Source organism: Pan paniscus, chromosome 11, assembly GCF_029289425.2.
Source record: "Pan paniscus chromosome 11, NHGRI_mPanPan1-v2.0_pri, whole genome shotgun sequence".
NCBI lineage: Eukaryota > Metazoa > Chordata > Mammalia > Primates > Hominidae > Pan > Pan paniscus.
In genome coordinates, this window is record NC_073260.2 from 22,930,084 (window position 1) to 22,952,438 (window position 22,355).

Sequence of the window (22,355 nt, forward strand, 5' to 3'; positions counted from 1 at the left end):
TGCAACCTTGGAACTGGCACGCTGCCCCTGGGTGGGAAAAGAGGTGTGTGGAGAAAGGAGCTAGAGTAGGGGGGAAGGGCAGCAGAGGCTGAGATGATGGCATGCCAGGCCTCCAGATGTTTGCTCCTTGCAGATGTGTCAGTGACGATTTGACCCACACATCTGGGAGATATCACCACATTTCACATCTGGAGAGTACTTCACGGGTTACAAAGTCCTCTCACTGATGTCTCTAATCGGATTCCCATGGCAGAACAGATACTGTTGTCCCCATTTTATCAATGAGGCTCCTAGAACTGTCACTTGGCCTTGCTTGGGCGGTGATAACAATAACAATGGCAATGATAATGATTGCCAACACTAATAAAGCACTCAGTAGGTACCAGGCACTGGTCAAGCACTCTATAACCCTAACTCATTTAATCTACATGGCATGTCTTTGAGATGGACATTTTTATCCCCACACAACAATCTAATAATTTGCTTCAGATCACACAGAGAGCCAGTGGCAAAGGTGGAGAATTCAAGCCTAGGCAGTTTTCCTTCACACTCTATGTCCTTAAGCATTATTTACTGCCTGACTGCCTGTCTGTCAAAGCTGGGAATAGAATCAAGTCTGACCCTTAATTTCATCTTGCTGCTTATAGCATTAAATAATGATAAAAGTGTGATTCTAGTTAAAAAACATTTATTCATTCATTCACACATGTGCTAGGTGACTACAGCATGCCTGGTACTGGTTTGGTCAGTGGAAACACAGAATTGAGAGAGAATAGTCTTCTATTTGGTTCTAAGTGTTACAAGCACAGTGGCCATTCTATCTCCAGCTCCTGAGATTGGGTATGGCACATCTTGGGCACTGAATAAATATGTGTTGAATGAATGGGTTGTACCTGCTCTTGAGAATAAAGACTTATAAGTGGATATATGTTCATTTTCTTATATATTATGTAAAATAGTTAGATAATATAGAGTGTTGAGACCTACAGTGTGGTCTGGAGATGGAATAGATGAGCACAAGAAGGTAGGAGATTTCCTGGCACTTCCAATAGTTCAGTACACTTAAAATGGAGAGGTATTTATTGTAAGTGGAGTAACTATCCAACAAGTCCAAACAGATAAGCAGGGATATGTTCTGAAAAGTTGGGCATTATATTTTAGAACAGGGGTCAACAAACTTGTGTTTGTTTTTCTGTTTGTTTGTTTGTTTTGTGTGTGTGTGTGTGTGTGTGTGTGTGTGTGTGTGTGTTTAGAAATGGGGTTTCTCTCTTGCCCAGGCTTGAGCATAAAGGCACAATCACCGCAGCCTCAAACTCCTGGGCTCAGTTGATCCTCCTGGGCTCAGTTGATCCTCCTTCCTCAGCCTTCCAAGTACCTGGGACTAGAGTCACAAGTAGCTGGGACTACACCACCATACCTAGCTTAAACTTTGTTCTTTAAAAAGCTATGTAATAAATACTTTAGGCTTTGTGGGCCATACTGTTTCTGTCGCAGCTACAGACTTCTGCTTCACAAAAGCAGCCATAGATAGTATACAAATAAATGAGCATAGCTGTGGTCCATCAAAACTTTATTTATGAAAATAGGCAGAGGTCCAGATTTGGTATGTAGTGCATGGCACCATTGATGCAGCATGATCAGATTAGGTTTCCTTTCTTCATTCACTTCATAAGTATTTACTGAATACCTACTATGTACCATGTATAGTAGCAATTGCTTTATTTTTGTTGCTTACAATCCTGTGAGGCAGAAAAAATCAGTTACAGCAGCCTGGCAAGTCCTGTGATGAATGGAAACAAAGGGAGTCATGAGGTCACAGAGAGGGGCCCCTACCTTAAAATTTGGAAGGGTGAACACATCTCACCCTTCTCCAAGGAAGAAATATTTGAACTCCAGCCTAAAGGATGAATAAGGCTAGATGATGAAAATGAAAGAATGTTCCAGATATATAAACGCTGGGGAGTGACAGAGAACTTGCAAGGTTAGTGAGCCTAGAAGAAATTCAGCATACCTGGGGCACAGATTGTGAAAGGAAAAATGGCAGGGATGGAGGCTGAATATTATCAGTCATATCAGTGCTACCCAATAAAAACAAAAATGTGAGCTACATGTGTAATTTAAAATTTTCTGATAGCCACATTTATTTTTTGTTTATTTTCTTCTTCTTCTTTTTTTTTTTTTTTTTTTTTTTTTTTTTGAGACAGTCTTGCTCTGTTGCCCAGGCTAGGGTAGGGTGGCACGATCTTGGCTCACTGCCTCTGGCTCCCTGGTTCAAGTTATTCTTGTGCCTCAGCCTCCCGAGTAGCTGGGACTACAGGCATGCACCACCACACCGGCTAATTTTTGTATTTTTAGTAGGGATGGGGTTTCACCATGTTGCCCAGGCTGGTCTCAAACTCCTGGCCTCAAGTAATCCACCCATCTTGGCCTCCCAAAGTGCTGGGATTACAGGCATGAGCCACTGCGCTTGGCCCACTAATAGCCACATTAAAACTTTTTTTAATAAACAGGTGAAATTAAAATTAATAATGTGTTTTGTTTGATCTAAAATTTCGACATTTTAATGTGATTAATATCAATAATTATTATGAGAAAAACCTCATTACCTTTGAAATCCGTGGTGCATTTTTGACTTGCAACACATGTAAATACAGACTAACCAGTGCTGAATTTCAAGTGCTCAGTAGACACATGTGGCTACTGGATTAAACAGGGCCAGGCCAGATCATTCAGGACCAGTAGGCCAGCAACAACGTCTGGACTTTAGCATCAGTGCAATGGGATTTTTAGGTATCCTTCTGGTAGCAGGGTAGACTGTAATCTTTCAGCTTGTAGTTTCCTTCTAGCTAATTGCAACAAGGTAGGAAGCTCAAAGAAAAGCAAAAATCAGAATAAAGGATGAAAAGAGAATGACTAGCTTTGGATGGAAAAGAGAAGGATACTGTTGCTTTACCAGAAAAAGTGTGAACGTTGATAATAACGGAACCAAATTCCTAACTGACCAAGATTGATGACAATCGAGAAGTCAGATGTCTTAGTGAGTCTGGTCACACAATGAAGTCTATCTAAACCTATAAGTCTGGCTAATCATCAGCTCTGTGAATTAACTAGTGACCAGAAACCCTCTCTTTCAGAACCTGAGGCTGTTAAAAGAAGAGGACCGGGTCAATCCAGGAAGCCACCTCATTTTCCTTGCTGCCAGTTGCAGATTCAGGTTGTAGAACCCATCTCAGCCTGAGGAGAAGGAGTTTGGCAACCCCTCACCTCTGAGCCTATGAAGGCTGAGACCCATTTCCCAATTGAAGGCTGAGACCCATGTTCTCGGTGGTGGGGTTAGTGTTGGTTATACCTACCACATCTCAGGTGCCTAATTATCCTTCTGTCTGTTCCAATTCCCCACTTGGCCTCAAAGCTTTAAACCTTAGCTTTCTACTCGATTAACCAAACTCTCCTCCATATCTGACTCCATTATCCAAACACAGGCAATTTGGATGTGCTAAGAGTTGGAATTACTGATTTTTTAAAAAGTCAAATTTGCTCTCTCTAGACACATACTCATCTTGGAAAGCTTTAGCAGTTGGAGGTCTTTGGAGGGCAGCTTCTTTCATGAAAAATGAGAAAGATTGGTAATTGATGTATGATTTTTATGTTAGCAGGCATTTCTAAAGTGCTGAAAAACTTTGTTCTCTTAATCGGTTTAGTTTCAGCCTGGAGTTTATATCACTAATTGGATTAGCATGTGTTTTCTTCGTGGATGGTACTTGACTCAGGCTCCATTCAAATTTATTCATATCTCCCTCAAATAATCACAGAAGACCTACTGTATGTCAGGGGATACAGGTTGAATGAGAGGCAGCTTCTGTGTGTTTCTAAGGAATGAAATAAGTAAATGGACAATTATCATAGTGTGGTTAAGACAATTGTGGAGGAAATAAGAGCTGATGTGGGCTCACAGGGTTTCCAGGCTTGGTCAGGCTCAGAGAAGCCTTCTAGGAGTATCATTAGGCATTGTTATGTTTTTGTGTTCATGAACAGATTGCCTCAGTTCAAATTCAGATTTCATCTGTTTACTAGTCATACTACATTGAGAAATTTATTTAAAATTTCTTGCCCCAATTTCCTCATTTTTAAAATGAGAATATTGATATTTATACCGATCTCAATGGGTTTTTACATATATTAAATAAATGATTATGTGTGAAGTACTTAATTTCATGCCAGGCATTTAGTGAGTCTGCAATTAATGTAAGCTATAATAATGATCATTAATGAGCTTATCTAAACTCCAAAATGAAGAACAAAGAGGAGTGAGGTGTGCGTGTATGTATAGATAAAGGCAGATGTTCCAGAACTTAGCTAAGAGAACATTGCAAGCTAAGGTAACTAAAGGAAGTTTGGTTTGGCTGCAAAAAATGAGGAGTGGGTAGGGAGTGGATGGGGATGGTAGTAAAAGATAAGCCTAACAAGGCCGGTAGAATCTACCGTGAAAGGTTTAAGTAGGCTAAAACTTTGGGCAACAGAATTTTTGAAGAAGTGAATGTACAAATTTCAGGCTCTGAAGACAAATTTACAGGTGAATGGAGTTCCAACAGCTGATGCCTTGTATGTGTTAACATGAGTTCCAGGAGAACCGCAAGTGTTTGAGATGAAAGCATTTGGCAGGGAGCTTTGTGGAAAATATTTTTAAATATTAACACAGAGAAATATTTGTAACAACCTGAGGGAAAACCATTCTGCTAGTGGAAGAGAAATATCAAGGTTTGGGTTTAGGTCTTGGATGGCGCATAAAATGTCTGGAAACTAAGTTCTGTCTTTGGTTCCTTGGAAAGAGGTTTTGAAATTGAAATTGGTCCTTGCAAATTTCACTTCCTTGGTCTGTGCTGGTATGGTATGCATGCGTGTGTGTGTGTGTGTGCGTGCGTGTGTGTGTCTGTGTCTGTACAGATTAATGGATGAATAGATGCACTATGTCACTGCTGTAAAGACTGAAGAAAATGGGATGTCTGGTCACCTCCCTTTTTACATGTGATCTGTGTTACCTTGACATGTTTTTTATCCTGGAAAGGAATGTGTTCGATATGATGCAAGGGTATGCAGGAGAATGAGCTACTCCTTTCCATGCAAAGCTCAAACAGGCCTCTGGAAAGAACCATAGAGCACCACCCCAGCTCTTAGACAAACTCTTGTAAAAGGACACCACTTCTATGCTCTCTCATACATTTGGAGGAGGAATATAGAGATAATGAGGAGACAATATGGAATCCTGAAATCAAGGTGTGCCTGAGGTCTTCTCAGCCAGACTACCCTTCTTTTATTTTTCTAAAATCCCATTTGTTCTTCAAGACTCAGCTCAAGTGCTACCTCCTCTAAGTCTCCTGAGCTCTTCTCCAGCCCCATCTCCTGTGATTATCCACATTTAGACAATGTTCTGACCACACCTAACGGCTTGCAGTTCTCTAAGTGCATTCCTGTGCATCCTCCCACCCACAGACTTTTGTCCAGGCTGCCCCCTCTGCCTGGAGCACCCATCTCTCCCTTCTTGATCTGAGTGGCTCCTACTCATGTTCAAAACTCCACATCAGCAACACATTCTTACCCTCAAGCCTGAGGGTCTTTGACATTGGAATTTAAAGATGTATTTACTCATATCTGCACCAACAGACAGAGAATTCTCTGAGGGAAGGAGCCATGCGAATTTTTTTATTATTATCATTCATTTGGGAATCCCTATCACCTAGGATAGTAGGTATGTGAGTATGTGGATTGTTGAAGGGACTGGCATCTGTGGTTCTCAAAGCATGGCCCTCTTGATCAGCGGCAATCACATCATATGGAAAGTTTTTAGAAAAGCAAATTATTGGGCCCTACACCAGAACTATTAAATCAGAAACTCTGGAGTGGGACCCAGAAATCTGTTTTAAGAAGCCTTCTAGAGGACTTTGATGCATGCTAACATTTGAGAACTGCTGGTCTAGAAGAAGGGTTGACCACTGTGATGAGAAGTCCATAGCTCTGAGAGGTTCTGTTGACTTCAGCTTCAACAGAACTCAAAGGTGTCATGAGCTATGGACAAACAGTTCTTAACTTTATTTGGAGGTTAATCCAGGGAACTCTCTGGACAGTCTTCTGTGGATTTAAACTGTGAGAAGGACTCATCCAACTACCCAGGTCTGTCATGGCCTATATCTCCTGCACTCAATTCCCCTATTCTGTGAAAAATGAATTGGTATCGATATGACTCCTCATGGCCTTTATATATTTTATGGCTACTTTTTTGGCCCCTAAGCACCCTGGGATGTATGTGCATTTTACCTAAATAATATCGTCTCTTTTTTTTTCTCAGTCATTTATATAAACCGTATACTTATGCTATCCTACTACTTCATATAACTCTATTGATCCCAACTTCCTTTTCTCATTGCCTCAGCACTACCAGATCATTTCTCACCTCCACCACTACTCCTGCTTCCCATTTGGTCCTAGTGAATCCTGGCTCTCCCTTGCAATCTTTATTTCACATGAAGGGATCTACCTCAAAATTGAAAATTATTCCTAAAACTCTTTTCTTAGACTCTTCCCTGTTTGCTAATCTCCCTTGCAATAGTGTCCAACCACTTTAGTGCTGCAACAGATCCCACTGAAGCTCTGCCCATATTTGTTGCCACTGTAATATCTTCTGGTATGACTTTCCATAGTCACTGTTCATTTTTCTTTGCCTGAGAGCTTTCTCTGGTGGCCTGAGCCCACTCTGCCCACCAGCAGGTAACACAGATGTGCTGGAGGATTAATGCCCCAGGGAAATCCCTCAACCACTGATGGGCATGATTGGATTAAATACCCCAGCTTCCTAACATCTCAGGTGGGATAATTCTGAGGAGTGTGTCTTCTCCTGTCTCACAGAATTCGTCCCCAGGGTGATTAAGCTGCAGCTGATCACAGTAGTAATGTGTTTGATAATACTACCTCTTTTCATGACCTTACCATCTTTGCCCTCTTCTCTTCTGGTACTCATTGGAATCATCATCCAGATAATCTACCTGTACTTGAACCTTTGCCTCAGAGTTGGTGATAAGGTTTAAATCTCACCTTGAATTGTAATAATCCCCATGTGTCAAGGGCTGGGCCAGGTGGAGGTAACTGAATCATGGGGGCAGTTTCCCCCATACTGTTCTTGTGGTAGTGAATAAGTCTCATGAGATCTGATGGTTTTATAAATGGGAGTTCCCCTGCACAAGCTCTCATGCCTGCCACCATCTAAGATATGCCGTTGCTCTTCCTTCACTTTCCACCATGATTGTGAGACCTCCCCAGCCATGAGGACCTGTGAGTCCATTAAACCTCTTTCCTTTATAAATTACTCAGTCTTGGGTATATCTTTATTAGTAGCATGAAAATGAACTAATACTGTTGGCTTCCAAAGGAACCCAAACCAAGACATGCATTTACAAAGCTCTTGGCAACTGGTCTCTTTCTAACTCTCTGACATCACCTGGCATCTTTCTTCCCCAGTGTGGTTTCTTAGTTCCCCTTCTTCCAAATTGAGATCCTGGTGGCCTGAACACTTACTATTCCCCAAACAAGCCATGCCCTAATTCACCCGTTTGGTCTTTGCACATGCTGTTTTCTCTGCGTGCAATATTGGCCATTTTATTCTGCAATGGGTTTCCCCATTTGCAACACCTCACACATTGCACTCCAATGAGCTAGTTGCTTGTCTTTGTATTTGGAATATTTGGATACTCTGTAAGGAAAATGGCTGTGGATGTCTATCTTGGCCACCACTCTTATCAGTGTTTAGTCCAGTGAATTGTGCATAATAATGCTCAATAAACAATTGTTCAAAAATATTTGAGTAAATGAATACTTTCATAAGTTAACAAATGTGTTTTTCTGTGGTATAAAGTGGTATACATATGGAAAGAACTATTTCTAATATGATTTTAATAAGCTGACACCCAGACGTTGTCTAAGAAACTTGGTCACCATCTCCGCAGCCTCTGGGAAAAATTCTGTTTGGAGTGCCAAAGATTAAAGAGGGAAATAAAAACATTCAGCTAAGCATGTAGTCCAGGCTGGAATATACATGTTCCAGCCTCAGAAAAATATGGAGATAACAAACTTCCCACTCCCAGGGTAGTCTGTGGCTGGGCTACATGTCAAGCAGAAAGAAAACAGAGCATCTCAAAAACTGTGGTCCTTCACTGCCTTCAAATACCCCTCATTTTGTCCCTAGGCATGAAGCCCAGATTTCTAAGACTCCACAGATCTCTGCATTTCATCAAGACCCCTGTGGGGAGAGCCCAGGTACCAGGTAGCAGCAGGGGCAAGTTAGTCAGTGATGTCACTGTGTTTTCTACTCAGGGGCTCTGGGCAAGTGGCAAGTTCAAATTCTGAATGAAACCTCTGTTAATTTCCCCGTCTGTAAAACAGAGTAGATTAGACCAATTGCTTTTACATCATGCTCTTTGGAACCCCAAAGCTCTGAAGAAAATAGAATGGAGCTATAGGAATTGGGCTACCCCATCCCCTCTTTGATTAGAGAAGCTCTTTTGACTTGGCATTTCAAATAAATTTTGCACTTGAAGAATGGATTCTGTGGCCCAAATTTCTGAGAATGTTTGACTGATTCAATTACATCTGAGGCAGCCCCTCAAGGATATAAAACCCAGCATAGGAGAAAGTAGATATCAAAATTGGATATAGGGGCTGGGCACGGTGGCTCACGCCTGTAATCCCAGTACCTTGAGGGGCCGAGGCAAGTGAACTGCTGAAGGTCAGGAGTTTGAGACCAGCCTGGCCAACATGGCAAAACCTTGTCTCTATTAAAAATACAAAAATTAGCCAGCCATGGTGGGAGGTACCTGTAATCCCAGCTACTCAGGAGGCTGAGGCAGGATAATTGCTTGAACCTGGGAGGCAGAGGTTGTAGTGAGCCAAGATTGTGCCACAGCACAGTCTGGGCAACAGAGCAAGTCTCCGTCTCAAAAAAAAAAAAAAAAAAAAAGATATATGGTGGCAGGGGTTCATTGTCAGTATATGGAATATCTTTGGGTAAAGCAAATTAAAAACTAGTCTAGCTCTGTTTGGGGTAGGATGGGGTTCCTCAGGGGATAAATTCCATTGTTTTGCCTGCTTCTTCACTGGCTTCTCCATAGCATCTCTTAGTGTTCCGTCATGGTGCTCAGTTAGCAGCAGGCTCAGACAGCTCATCTCATCTTCATCTTGGTAATCGTTATCCCCATTGCTCAAATGAGGAGTCATGAGGCTTAAAGGTTAAGTGACTTGTCAATGATCACAGGGCTATAAAGCAGAATAGCAGAACTGGAAACTAGGACTCCTACCTACTCATACTTCCACAATGCCAACACACACTGCTTCCCTGCTCTACCTTTTGTATTATAAAACTGTTGTATTTTAAGGAATCTTTGCTAACATTTCCCCTTTGACATTTCCCCTGTATACCAGTTTTATAGTACAAAAGGTGTTATAGGGGGGCAACTTTTGTGGCTGAACTTAAATGGTGTCTTATTCTCCTTCCCCCAATTGCTCTGGAAAAATGTCTTCTTTCTACGGAGAAATTTTGCGGATGACTCTCTTAAAACTTCTTTATATCGAGATGTAATATACATACAGAAAAGCGTGTGAACTTTTAAGTGCTTGATGAATTTTCATAAGCTGAACAGAATTGTGTAAACAGCACCCAAATCAAGAAACAGAACATTACCAGCACTGCATGGTAACACAGCATGTAAGAGGCTGTGATCCCAGATCTCACCTAATTCCATTCTGACCCCTTTCCCAAAGCCTTCCTATCTCATTTTGAGACCTTATGACAACATCACTGAGGAGTCATCCAGGACATTGTTTGAATTCGCAAGCCTACAAACCTGATCACATGGTCTTAGGTTTCTATATTTTCCTGATAGCTGGTCCTAGAAAATAGCTAGATTTTCCTGTTCCAATATTTTATTGTTTAAAACTGAAATCTAATGTGAATTTTACTTCCTGCTCAATTTTTCTATGAACTAAAAACTTATTTAAGAAATAGGTTTTTAATTAAATACCCAGTCTATTAATTAAAAGAAGGAAAAAAACACATCTAAAATTAATCAATTAGTCAACTCCTTCACACTGCCACCTGAGGGACCTTTCTCAACCACAAATATGACCATGTAAATCTCTAAACATTGTTCAGCAGCTCTGCATTGCTGTTAAGATAGAGCCCCAAATCCTTTGTATGGCTCTTAGTGACTTCTCCATCCTCTAGTTGGGCCACTGATACCCTTTCTACTGTCTAAACGCATTGGCTTTTTTTTCAGTTCTTTGAAAGTGTCACACTTTTTCTTACTTAGAAGGACGCACCTGCTGGTTCCATTTGCTTAAACACACCACCTGCTTTTTCTCATTGCCAATTCCTTCTGTCTCTGAAAAGGTCAAGTGCCTTGCCCAAGTCACAGGGTGGACAGTACTTGAACTTGGTTTCCCCCATTGCTAACTCATGCTTCTGTACAGCACCGCTGTTTCTCACCTTAAACATCATTCCTTTAGAATTTAAAGCATTTACTCAAAGAAGCAAGGGTTCTTATGGGTTGAAGGTTAGAGAGTCTGTGCTTTCGTCCAAACTTTTTATTTCTGGTGTTAAAGGTTAAGAACTGAATAGATTTACTAATGCCAGTGCAGCATAATAGAGTGCCCCCTCCAAATTTTTTAAACTTAAACATTATTTTTTTTTGGATAGACAAACTCCAAAACTTGCATTATAAATATAAATGAATCAAAATACTGAATATTTCTGCCTACTTTGAAGTGAGAAAGAAATAATTTCCCATTTGACAGATTAATAAAGTCCAGTGAGCTCTCCATTACTCTGTGTGTGTGTCTGTGTATGTGTATGTGCGTGTGTGTGTGTCCATATGTGTGTGTGTTTAGGGCTGGAGAAAGATGGAAGAAGATACTGGGATAAAGATCTTTCATCTTGCAGTAGGAAGCTCTTTGCCCCATGACTTTTTGTCTCTTCAGACAAAACCAAGGAATATAATAAGCCACATTAAAACTCTCATCTTTTAATCTTTCTGTTTGAGAAATATTTGCCTCTTTTCAGGAGCCTATTGTCTAAATGTTGTTTCAATCTTCACATTGAATAGAACTGTGTAAAATATTTTTCTTTTGTCAATTATTTTACTTTGAAAATAACCAGTTATCTGGAAGAATTTAGCAATGACTTTTTTTTCTTTTTTAGTAGTCTCCCTAATGTTTCTCCATGAGTTATATTTTTAGAGTCCAAAAAAAAGCCACCCCACTATGAGTAGTTCTTGACTTCCCTATCCCTGCCCTTACACATAATTCACATTGATGTTCCCACACAGCCTTTTTGTGAAAAATTCAAAATGTAGTTATCAGCAGATAAACACATATTTTGACCTGCCTTATGGTGGTACTGCCAGCTAGCAGCTCAGTGGACAGTGCTAATAAATTTACTGCATAAAATGCCTGTGCAAGCTCTTGAATGATTCATGCATTTTATTTTTATTATCTTATAAAATAAGTAGATATCAGAAAAATTAGTGTATTATTACTTGTCATAAGTAATTCTGGTCTCATACTACTCATAATGAGATAATATAATATGTTCAGCACTGTTCTAAACACTTTGCATATTTATCTCATTTAATTCTAGCAAAAACCTTATGAAATACTTTTATTATTTCCATATCACATATGGGAAAACTAAATCTTAAAGCCATTAAATAATTTTCTAAAAATCTCATAGCTACTACCTGGTGATAAAATGAACAGTGAGATACACTAGACAGATTGAAAGCAGCAACATTTCAGTTCCAGCTGCAGGCTCATTTTCACATATGTAAAATTAAATATGTGTGTGTGTGTGGAGATATATATATATATATATATATATATATATATGCCTGCATATGCATATATTGTGTGTGTGTGTGTATATATATATATATATATATATATAAAATATGACATTTTAATACCGGAAGAGTAAGAAAGAGTTCATCTTAAAAGATAGAACTCCACAAGAATGAACAATTGACCCCACATTTTGCCTTAGACAAATGAAAACTTAGTTATGAACTAGCTCTGATCCACAGCTTAGCACTTGGGAACCACTGCACTGGTTTGTGTCTTTGGACCATACCAGTGTTTACATCTGGAAGTATATTATTAAAGGCTGTGTGCAAAAGGCAATATATAACCAAGAGTGACATATGCTTTAGCTCCCCAGAACTTTCTTATAACATGTAAGAAAGTTTTTCAGTTTTTGCATATGCAAAATTAGATACTTTCAGGAATTAATTTTGTAGAGGAATAGATATATATTGGATAAAATCTTGTTCTATCATTGATTGTCTAATTCCAGGCCCCAGGGCTCTCTCCATGTTAGTGTGTATATATGACAGCCCTTTATCATTCCGCAACAGACAAAAACCACACAACAACACACTGAAGCGTACAAGCTATTATATATTTTCATAATATAGAACTTTAAAGTATAGTAATCAACAGTGGCAAAATATTTCTGTCTCTGACATTATTATTTGTGAGATCCAACCTGTAATTGAGATCAGAGAAAACAGTATGGGAAAACAAATCCATGAGAACAGGATAAAAATATCATGAACAGCAAAATATGTCTGAGTATTTAAAACTGTATAGAAAAAATAAATTAGATGAACAATTGTGTAAATATAAATTAAAAAAGATGACATTCTTAATAAATAAAGTTTACTATTTACATTTTTATATATTGCCAAAAGATTTAACTTAGATCCATAAAAACACATAAACAGAAAAAAAAATAGGAGCAGCAAATTTATGCGCGTGAGGTACAGAAAAAGGATTGGAATTGTGTTTAGTTTTTGGTGTTTAGATTATTTTCTTTGTGTCTTTCTTCTTTTTCTTTTTTTTTTTCTTTTTTACAATAGGCCAGTAGAATTCTTATGAGAACAGCTTTTAAGCACTTCAATGGAGTGTCATTTTTTTGGTAGCTTCCAGAAGGTGCCAAACAGGTTTCAACATCATATTAATTAGAAATACCCATAATAATTATAACAATAATAAAAAGGTATAATATGGTACATAAATATGGAAGAGCAGTTTGTAATATGAATACATTTTCTCTAGACGAGATCACAGTTTTATTTTGTAAATATTACATTTAAGTATATATACACACACATATATGTACAACTATATATACATGTGCATATATATGTAAATTTATATTTATATATAATATCTTTATATAGATAGATATCTGCGGACAGGCTATTGATTATAGAGACCCAAGAAAGCAACTCAATAATTGTTCAAAGTTTTCCTCACTGACTGCTGGTGTGTAGTTTAAGAAGCCCCCATTTGTTTGCACTCAGAATGCCTTATCTTCTTTTAATGGAACACTTGATGTGGAATTTTTAGTCTGAGAAGTGAGGTGCCTTCTGAAGAAGAGATTTTAGAGACTCCCTTCCTCTATAAGTTGGAAATGACCGGAAGTCTTAAGTAGACGACAGTTAGCTGACTTTGACATTGTAGGACGTAATCAGCTTTTAACCAAATTATAGAACTGGTAAAGGGTAAGATCAAATTTGCCAAAAAAAAAAATATTCTCCAATACAGGTCTCTCTTTTAAGGTGGACTACAATTCGGGAGCTCCGGCTTTATTCCTTGAAATATCAAACAAGCACTCCCTGTCTTGTCTTTCTGAAAAGGCCGATGGGCCTGTGCATTCTTGAATAATAACCCATGGACTTTGTGTCAAGCGTTGGCCCTCACAGCCCACCTAAAACCTCAGGGCCTCAAAATCTCCTGCCCTCCCACTGTGAGGTAGGTATATAGTATTATCCCCATTTTGCAGCTAGAGAAACTGATGCAAATGTAGAGGCAATTGGATAACTTGTTCAAGATCACTGAGCAAACTGCTGCCTGGAGTCAAAAATTCTAACTTCTGTACAACAGGGACATAATTTCTCTTTTGGCTGTTATACAGTTCTTTTAAAAAGCAAGTGATTGGTAGGAATTTGGCAAAAGTTGAATAAGTTACAAGAACAGGCTTTTATTCATTTGCTATTTGGTTTTTATGTTTGTTGTTTACTTCGTTTGATTTGTTTCTCAAAACTCACTCACTGGGATTAGTTGTCTATCATGTAGCAGCTTTTTAAAAAACTGGACTGTGCAGTGTGGTTCTGAGTGCAGTCTTTATAAAGCCCAGTGCTGTACTGGTAAATATAAACATTTTATAACGTGAAAAGCACAACGACACAATATGTCCCCTTAATAGCTGGAAAAACCAATATAAGCCCTCCCACTCCCTACTACCACTGATTGCCACCAAACAAATAAACAAAATGCCCACCCCACCCAACAACAACAATAACACATCAAGGGGGAAAATGTCATATTTCCTGGACCTACCACAATGTACAGAAAATAACAGACAGTGTTATCAAATCCCACTCTATGTCTTCTAGGGAAATCTTTATGTTTGTGTCTACCTACTGAGTCTGTAGAATAAACAATTTCCTTTAGGAAACATAAAAATAGGTTTTTTATTCTTAGTTTTTAATCATGCATTTTTATTTCCTTTTAATCTCTTTGTCTTCTATTATCTCTATCTGTACAGCTTTGTCACCTTTTTTTTTATTTTCTCACTTGAAGTAGTTCCAGAAAAAAACACAAAACCTCAAAACTGTTAACTTGACCTTATAATTTCCTTTCTCTTTCTTTCTTTCTTTTTTCTTTCTTTCTGTCTTTCTTTCACACAGGTAAGACCTATAACAAATTGACAATTACAACCAAGTTAAATCGAACCTGGAAGGGAGGTAGCTGAAATCTGTCTCAAAGAATTATTTTCAACAAATAGTATTTAAGCATTGGCCAAGATAGGAATAAGACCAAGAGAACCGTCTAGGCAGTGACTCAATGTGTTGAAGCCAGGAGTGGCAGCTGATACCCTGCATTTTCAAAGCCCTACCATCTATGACAATCTTTCCCTTCCTTAACACCCCAATTCACCATCAAAACTCATTTCCCAAGGACTGTATTTCCTTAAAAGGTGGTTGGCACAGAATCTGGGGGTAATGCAAATCCTTTGGGTAGGTAGTTAAGATTGTGGCTTGGAAAAGCTTCCCTAAATAGGGCTTAGAGGACTGTCCACCTCATCTTTCATATTTTGCTGCTAACAATCTAATACTTCAGATGCAGAACCTTCAGTGTTTTAGGGCCTTTGAGCTGCTGACACACAATAGTGCATCAGAGCTGCCTCTCAGTGCTCCGGTCACCTACACAGAGGATGACTGAAGGAATGAAATGACGAGTTAATTCCCAGGAAGAAAATGAAACTGGGAACAAATGCATTGCCCAAATTGAGCTGACCCTCCTCCACTAAGGTTTGAAAAGACCCTATTAAAGATACCTTCCATGTGGGCACGAGGTTGGCCACCAATCAAGTAGCCTCTTTTGCCTAATATCCTTGGCAAATATAAATTTGTTAGCAACAGGTCTGAACGAAAGAGACTGAGTGGGTCTTGATTCAGAAGAGCTGAATTCACTCTGTGAGTCTGAAGATACAAGTCAGCCTCCAGGAATCTTTGCTTAGCTGGATAGTGTGAAAATAGATGATGATGGGAGTGAAGATAGAAAGAGGATAAGGACTGATTTGAGGGAGGCTAGTAAGGTTCTTCTGTGGCTCCTGCAATCACATCATTAGTAATGTCATCTTTGGGTCTTCAGAGCTTTTTGTATTACCTATGGGTATAATTAAGCAACTGGGAGGGTTGATACTGTTACATTTCTTAGCTTGTACCTTCTAAGTTAGTTAACACCACACAGGCTGATAACTCAGGGCAAGAGAGAGGCCTGGAGAGTTGACAAGAGTGCGAAGATACTGGAGAGGGGTTCAAAATAGGATCAATTCTTCTAATACCATTCTTATTTCTTGCTAATAATTTGTCCTTGTAATTATAGTGAAGTAATGGTCTGGATATAAATGAGATATGGTTTTGTGAGGAAGAAACATAGAGGATTATTCTTAACAACTGTGGCAGCCTTGCCAATATGGAACCCAGTTTCAGAGTTTGTGAAATGGTACAAGTCTCATAAACTATCTCAGCACTGCATCCGTATTTGTGGGCACCTGTGCCAAAAGCACCTTGATATGTTTCTTAGTGTAATTGGCCAGAGATGGCCAATAGATGTCTTCTCAAGTGTTTTTGATCACCAGGTCAGTGCTATTGGGAGTGATATAATATGGTGGTTCCTAAAGTTATTTTTGGTCTCTTTTTTTTTTTTTTTTAAAGTGCTATGATAGATTAACAACACCTGCCTTGGATGCAGGAATTAGGTGGGGCTGCACACGTGCATGGTATTTTCTATCCCTATGCTAGGTTTTGTTTCTGTTGGCTGTCTTCACTAGACTTGAGATGACTTGATTTACAGTAATCCCTATGTGATGTAACTAGTCTAGACCTTCCCTTCTCCGCAATTCCCAGCTCCAGGTTTCAGAAAGTATGCCACACTCAACCCTTCTCTCCAGTTCATCCTGTATTAATTTCTTCCCATATTAATTCAAAGGGAGTGGACAGGTCCCTGGCTGAAAAGAAATAAAGAGATCCCCAAAGTGGTGGGGGCTTCCACGTGCAATTGACTAATTTTCACTTAACTTTTGGAGGCTAGACATGGGAGAGAGAAAAGCACTGCCCAGTCACAGGTATGGAAGGGAGTACTGCTAGCTGGAAAAACCATATAGAAAACATGATGACCATGTTGAGTTGTTGGTGCTGAGGCTGTGAACTCTTTGGCTTCCTTCTGATGGCCCTCTTGAGAACAATCTGTACTGTTCTTATAAAAGATTCTTTCTCCCAGAATTATATCTCCTCAGAGCAACAGCAAGGTTCTGAGGATCAAAGCCTACTCTAGCCTGAAGGGCTAGGAAGATTAGGATAAGGATAAGGATAATAATCCAACAGTCTTGACAATTCCAGTAGTCTCTGGATGGCTCCAACATCATAGAAATTTAACACTGTTCCACTTGTTTACAAAATCTAACACTGGCTTAGACATTCTGGACTTTCGGTGAGGGTTCCAGCATCTGATGTCCCTCAACTCCTTTCCAGGGTGAGAGGCCCACTTACAGGAAACTTAACTTCTCACCATGTGGACCCATGAGGGTTTTTCTCTTGCAGAAGGGCTAAAAAGTGAGGAGCTATGGAAAAATGTGGGTCACTTTTAAGGCAGACTGTTTGGTTGTGTGGAATTTTTCCTAACCTAGTTCTACCATCTTGGATTATTCAATGTATAGGATAGAGCAGCAGGAAAAGTAGCAGCAAATGTGGTCCCAAGGCAAGATCTGGGGGAACAGGTAAGTCCTAGAGGGATATTATGACCTCAAGCCTCAAGCAAGGGGCTGATATAATACCTTGACATTGCAATCCTAAGCCATTCTCAGATTGGCCTCGAACCCTGGAGTTGGGGTAAAATCCCCCATGGCAGCAGAAGAATTGGGGCGCTTTGCATACCTTAAAATCTTTACCTCTTCCTAGGTCCTAGTTCCCTAGAAGGTAGGGGATCACAGACTATTTCACTTCCAATCCCAAAGGACTGCACAATTGTGCATGTCCTACATATTCTGAGCCTCAGGGTGTGAACTAGCTTGACATCTCCACACTTGGTCTTAGCAGTTTCTGCAAATTTCTTTCTCCCAAGGATAGTGTTGGCTAGGAGCTTGGGAAAGAAAAGATTGAGTTTATTCCAGTCTCTCTCTGCTCATCTCCAGAACTGCCCTCACACAGATGTTTGTATGGGTGTGTATGCATGCATGTGTACTAAACACAGATGGGCACACTCTAGATATAGAACACGTTTCTTGCTGTGGTTGTGTGACAAATGGCTAGAATTTTAGGAGGCTCTGGGACTGCACACTGTATATGCAATCCATCTCAGACTTTGGGATGGGAATCCATTTCATCATCCAGCATGGCGAAACTTGGTTCATTTGCCCCAATTTGAGTCCTTCCTGGGTAAAATTAAAGGCAGACCGGTTGGGTGCTAAGGATCCCTGGTGTGGAGAGGCCATTCCGTTGAGCAGCTGACTGTGAAATCAATACCAAAGGGATGTGGGTCCTGGCGTTGGGAATTCTTTGACAACTTCTGGTCCTTCCTTAGCCATGGCTGTATCCCCGGAGGTCTTTCCGGCTGTGTTCTTGGGCCTGGGGGTCCCGACAAGCACAGTCACCTTGTAGGTCACAGGACATAGGGAATGGGGTGACCTGCAGAAAGAAGAAGTGAATCAGGTGATTTGGTCTGAAGCAGTAATGATCAGAAAGGCAGTGCAGGGCAGGGATACAATCACTGGATTTGAGGAGCAGAAGGTTCAAGTTCAAGTTATGGCTCTGCTTCTTGCTATCCTGGTGATAACTTTTATAGAGCACACCATGATCATAATCACAGCAGTTTTCATTTGCAGAGGCACTTGCTATGGGTCAGGCATTTGCTATGGGGTAAGGCAATGTACTCAGTGATTTCCAAACAAGAAAACACTTTTGACAACTCTGTAAGACAGATGCTGCAACAATCACCCTTTTATTGATGGGGAAACTGAAGCTCAGAAAGGAATAAGAATTTGCCAAAAGTAATAATAAGTGTCAAGTCTGGTATTTAAAGTAAAACAAGCTACTTACTTATCTCTGAGCCTCAGGTCCCTATGTAGAGCTGATATAATAAGACCCACTTTGTATTTTAAACTATAGGAGCTGAGTAAAATCATGGGTGGAAAATTGTAGTGCACTATAGCAAAGTTGATTAATAGAACTGTGTAATGGAATATCTGATGTATAAGTGATCAAGTGAAAGAAAGGATGTGGAAGTGTCTTTTGAGAAAACATAAGTCTCTGCACATATTGGTCACTTTGACTTTAGTAGGCAATGATGAAAACAAAAAGCATGTCTCAGGGAAGCTAGACCACCTTCTGGGAGGCTTGGAATCCTGAGTAGGGAATAGATCGCATGGTGGTTTTGCACCAAATTTGAAGGACCTGGGAAGCAGATTTTAGCATACGAACAAGTGAGAGAACTGATTTCAGTACAGTTGCCAGTTTGTTCCTTCATGTGCTCTGTGACCTTGGCCAGCTTTCCTTTCTGCAAACTGATAGGAAGAGCCCAACAGAGTGAGTGTCTTCCCCATCCAGGAGATAATCTATCTTTCCAAAGAGCACAGTGCAGTCCCTGCTTGAGTCCCCACCTGAACTAACGCAAGTAGATTTCACCTCATTGCATCATGACATTTGCATATAACTTTCCCCAGAGAGCCTCCCATCTGCGCAGATGGATTTAATGACCTCATTTGCCTCCTGCCTGGGCAGGGTCTCCAAGTGGTCACGTAGTCTCAGAGAGAATCTTTGTTTCTATCCTTCTCTCTCATGTACTTGTGGACTCATTCTCAATGTCTACCTCTTCTTTTTTCTCTGCCTCTTTGACCTCTTTCCCTCCCTCCCAACCTCTCTCCATCCTGAAAGTTTGCAATAATTTAAAATGTAGAATGGAACATCAGAAAGATTTAAGTATATGCCCCAGCTCTCTCATCTACTTGAGATGTGACCTTGAACATGTGACAATTTCTCTGAGTCTCAATGAACTCATTCATTTAATGGGAAAAATAAAAGTGTAGACCTCCTCAGGTTGTGATAAGGAATACATGAAATAACTCATGAAAACACCTCACACAGTGCTTGACATATGCTAAGTGCTCAATTATTCTGTCTCTTTCTCTCTCCCGCTCCCTCTCCTTTATTTTTTTGGTCTATCCTCCCACCAATTCTGTGGCCCATAAGGCAGGGACCAGGTCAATCTTGTTTATTCCTGTTTTCACAGGCCCTAAGCCACAGAATGAATAAATTTGTATTCATTGATCCATCTCTCTCTGACTCTTTGTACTTATGGCTACCACAAGTCTTTGTTTCTCTTTTCAATTTAAATTCATAAGTGTTTGATGCTGTGGTAAGCATTTCCACAGTCCCTTTTTCCAAGCAGCACCTCTCTTCTTGCTCACAGCTACTTGCTGTTCTCTGTTTAGGACATTTACTTTCCATCCTCTGTGACTTTGTGGAATACATCTAGGATATTCCATCTAGAATCTAGAATATTTGCCCCTATTCATTTTACCTTGAAGAGAAGCACAGAGTATTAGAACTGGAAGTGGCATAGAGAGAAAAACCCCCAGTCCAAACAGGGAAACTGAGGGCAAAGCCAAGTCAAAATCCAACCACTGGGGTAGAGTGTGGACAGTACTATCATGAAAGCTAAAAGGTTTGGGTTGGGATCCTTGTTTGCTTCATACTCGTTGAATGATTTTGGGAAATCACTGTCATGATCTTAGGTTCTACATCTATGAAAGGAGGATTTTTAAAATACCATATTTCATATTGCATTTTTTCTGAGGATCAAGCAAGAAGAAACATGCAAAAGCCTCAGCACATGGCCTAACACCTTTGAGATGCTCAGTGCCAAATACATATATGCTGAATCAGATTTCTCCCTCACTCGTATTTCACCATCTTTCCTGCCTATTGTCCCCCACCTCCCACCTTCCACACTTGAACAATCTCCTTGTCCTTAACTCCCCCATGCTTTATCCATCCCCGTCTCCTACCCTTGCTCTCATTCTATCATTAGCACGATCCAGTTACCTCTAATGTCTTGTCTTCTCTAATATTCTGTCTGTAACACTTTCCCATTGAGCTCAAACACCCATGAGGGATGGTTTCATGTCTGCTTTATCTTTTGTGCTTTCTGCTGCACCTCACTCAAGGCAAACATTCAAAAAATTGTATGTCTTAGAATAAAATCCAAAGTCCTTACCACAAGTTCAAGGCCTTGCATGATCTGATTTCTACATAATTCTCAGATCTTACATGTTTTCCTTCTCCTTGTCACTCTCAGTGGCTTCTTTATTTATTGGTTCCCCATATACTCTGTTTTCCTACTTTTGTGTCGTTAGCCACTAATGGCCCTCCACTCTGCCCTTCCCTGGCCAGCTCTTTTTCATTGTCCAGGTCTTTTCTCAAGTATCACTACCTCCCTCAGTAGTCTGACCAAAGATATTAGGTTGGTGCAAAAATAATTGTGGTTTTTTGCCATTGAAAGTAATGGTAAAAACGGCAATTACTTTTGCACCAACCTAATAGCACCATCGCCTTCATACCATATCACAGCATCTTATTTTTGCACCCTTCTGATACTGAATTACTTCTTTACTTCGATGTCAGCTCACTCTGGGCAGGGACCATGACTGTTATTGAACTCAGTCTTTATGCATTCAATGACCCATGAATGAATGAACAAATGAATGCATGAATATGCAGGCAGAATACAAGTCAGGGAGCCTCCACTTTTACAGTCAGTTGCTGGGTGACTTTAGACAAGTTACTTCCCTTCTCTGAGCTTCAGTTTCCCTACCTATAATAAGAGTTGATTTTCATAGCTTCTCTATAGTAAGAGTTGATTTTCATAGCTTCTAACTTCTCATCTGGCTGCAAATCCTTCTCAGTCTGAGAAAGGTAGAAGGCAAAGACCTGGCCAGAAAGGAACTTGAAACATAGAATTTCTTCACAAACCCTGTCTTGAATGCTCCCCTTCCTGCCCTCCCCAGTTCAATCAGCTTCTCCAAAATTGTTGGCTGGTAAGGCCTTGCCACCAGTTAGCTTCTCCGGCCGGTCTTGGCACTCTGGCTATGCTGGGGTGGTGTCACCTTTTTCTTCCTTCCCCAGGCCAGTCTGGGCAGTTTCAGCACTTCCGAAATAAACACTGAAGGAAACTCAATCAGAAGATGACAAAGCCTAGGAGGGTTGGTCTCAGGAGGCCTATCCAGAGCCTCCTTGTCTCCACTACATGCTTGTAAGTAATATGTTGTAGACTTTATACAGAAACTGTATGACTTTCAGCAAGTCCCTGGCATCTTGTGGACTTCAGCCTCCCCATCTGTAAGACAAGGGTCTTTATCAAGACCTCGAAGGGCTCTAGTGAGGAGTCAGTGAAGTCATGTCAGGTCCAGTCCAGCTCTCAGAGCGCCCAATGTAGAGGAGACACATGGTGTTTTCTTCCCTCCTCTTGCCTCTTTGTGAACTGCCTGTTCAGAGCCTCCTCTGTTACAAGCTTCCTCACTTATCAGAGATATAAAGCTGAGAAGAAAAGGGTGGAGACTTTCAGGTATTGCTAGGTCTAACCTGGAAAGGACTTGGGGATACCTGTTCATGCAGGCTCAAGCGGTGAATACCATTGTACACACACTAGTGATTCCAAAGGGCCTTCCACATGCCAGGTGATTTCTATATGCTAGC

The 22,355-nt window shown here is 40.3% G+C and overlaps 1 protein-coding gene and 1 long non-coding RNA gene across 2 annotated transcripts in view; one reads left to right on the forward strand and one right to left on the reverse strand.

The window, feature by feature from the left end:
- LOC134728566 (uncharacterized) overlaps window positions 1–22,355 on the forward strand; it is a 38,121-nt gene that overhangs the window by 5,823 nt on the left and 9,943 nt on the right. Inside the window, exon 2 of the long non-coding RNA XR_010109096.1 lies at window positions 3,135–3,214. This is a non-coding gene — a long non-coding RNA (uncharacterized LOC134728566). The remainder of the gene's footprint in view (window positions 1–3,134; window positions 3,215–22,355) is intronic.
- The window catches only part of PAPPA (pappalysin 1), a 250,226-nt gene continuing 240,343 nt past the window's right edge, over window positions 12,473–22,355 (reverse strand). Inside the window, exon 22 of the mRNA XM_034928930.4 lies at window positions 12,473–18,290. Coding sequence (XP_034784821.1) covers window positions 18,183–18,290 — 108 coding nt within the window. The 3' untranslated portion in view covers window positions 12,473–18,182. The remainder of the gene's footprint in view (window positions 18,291–22,355) is intronic.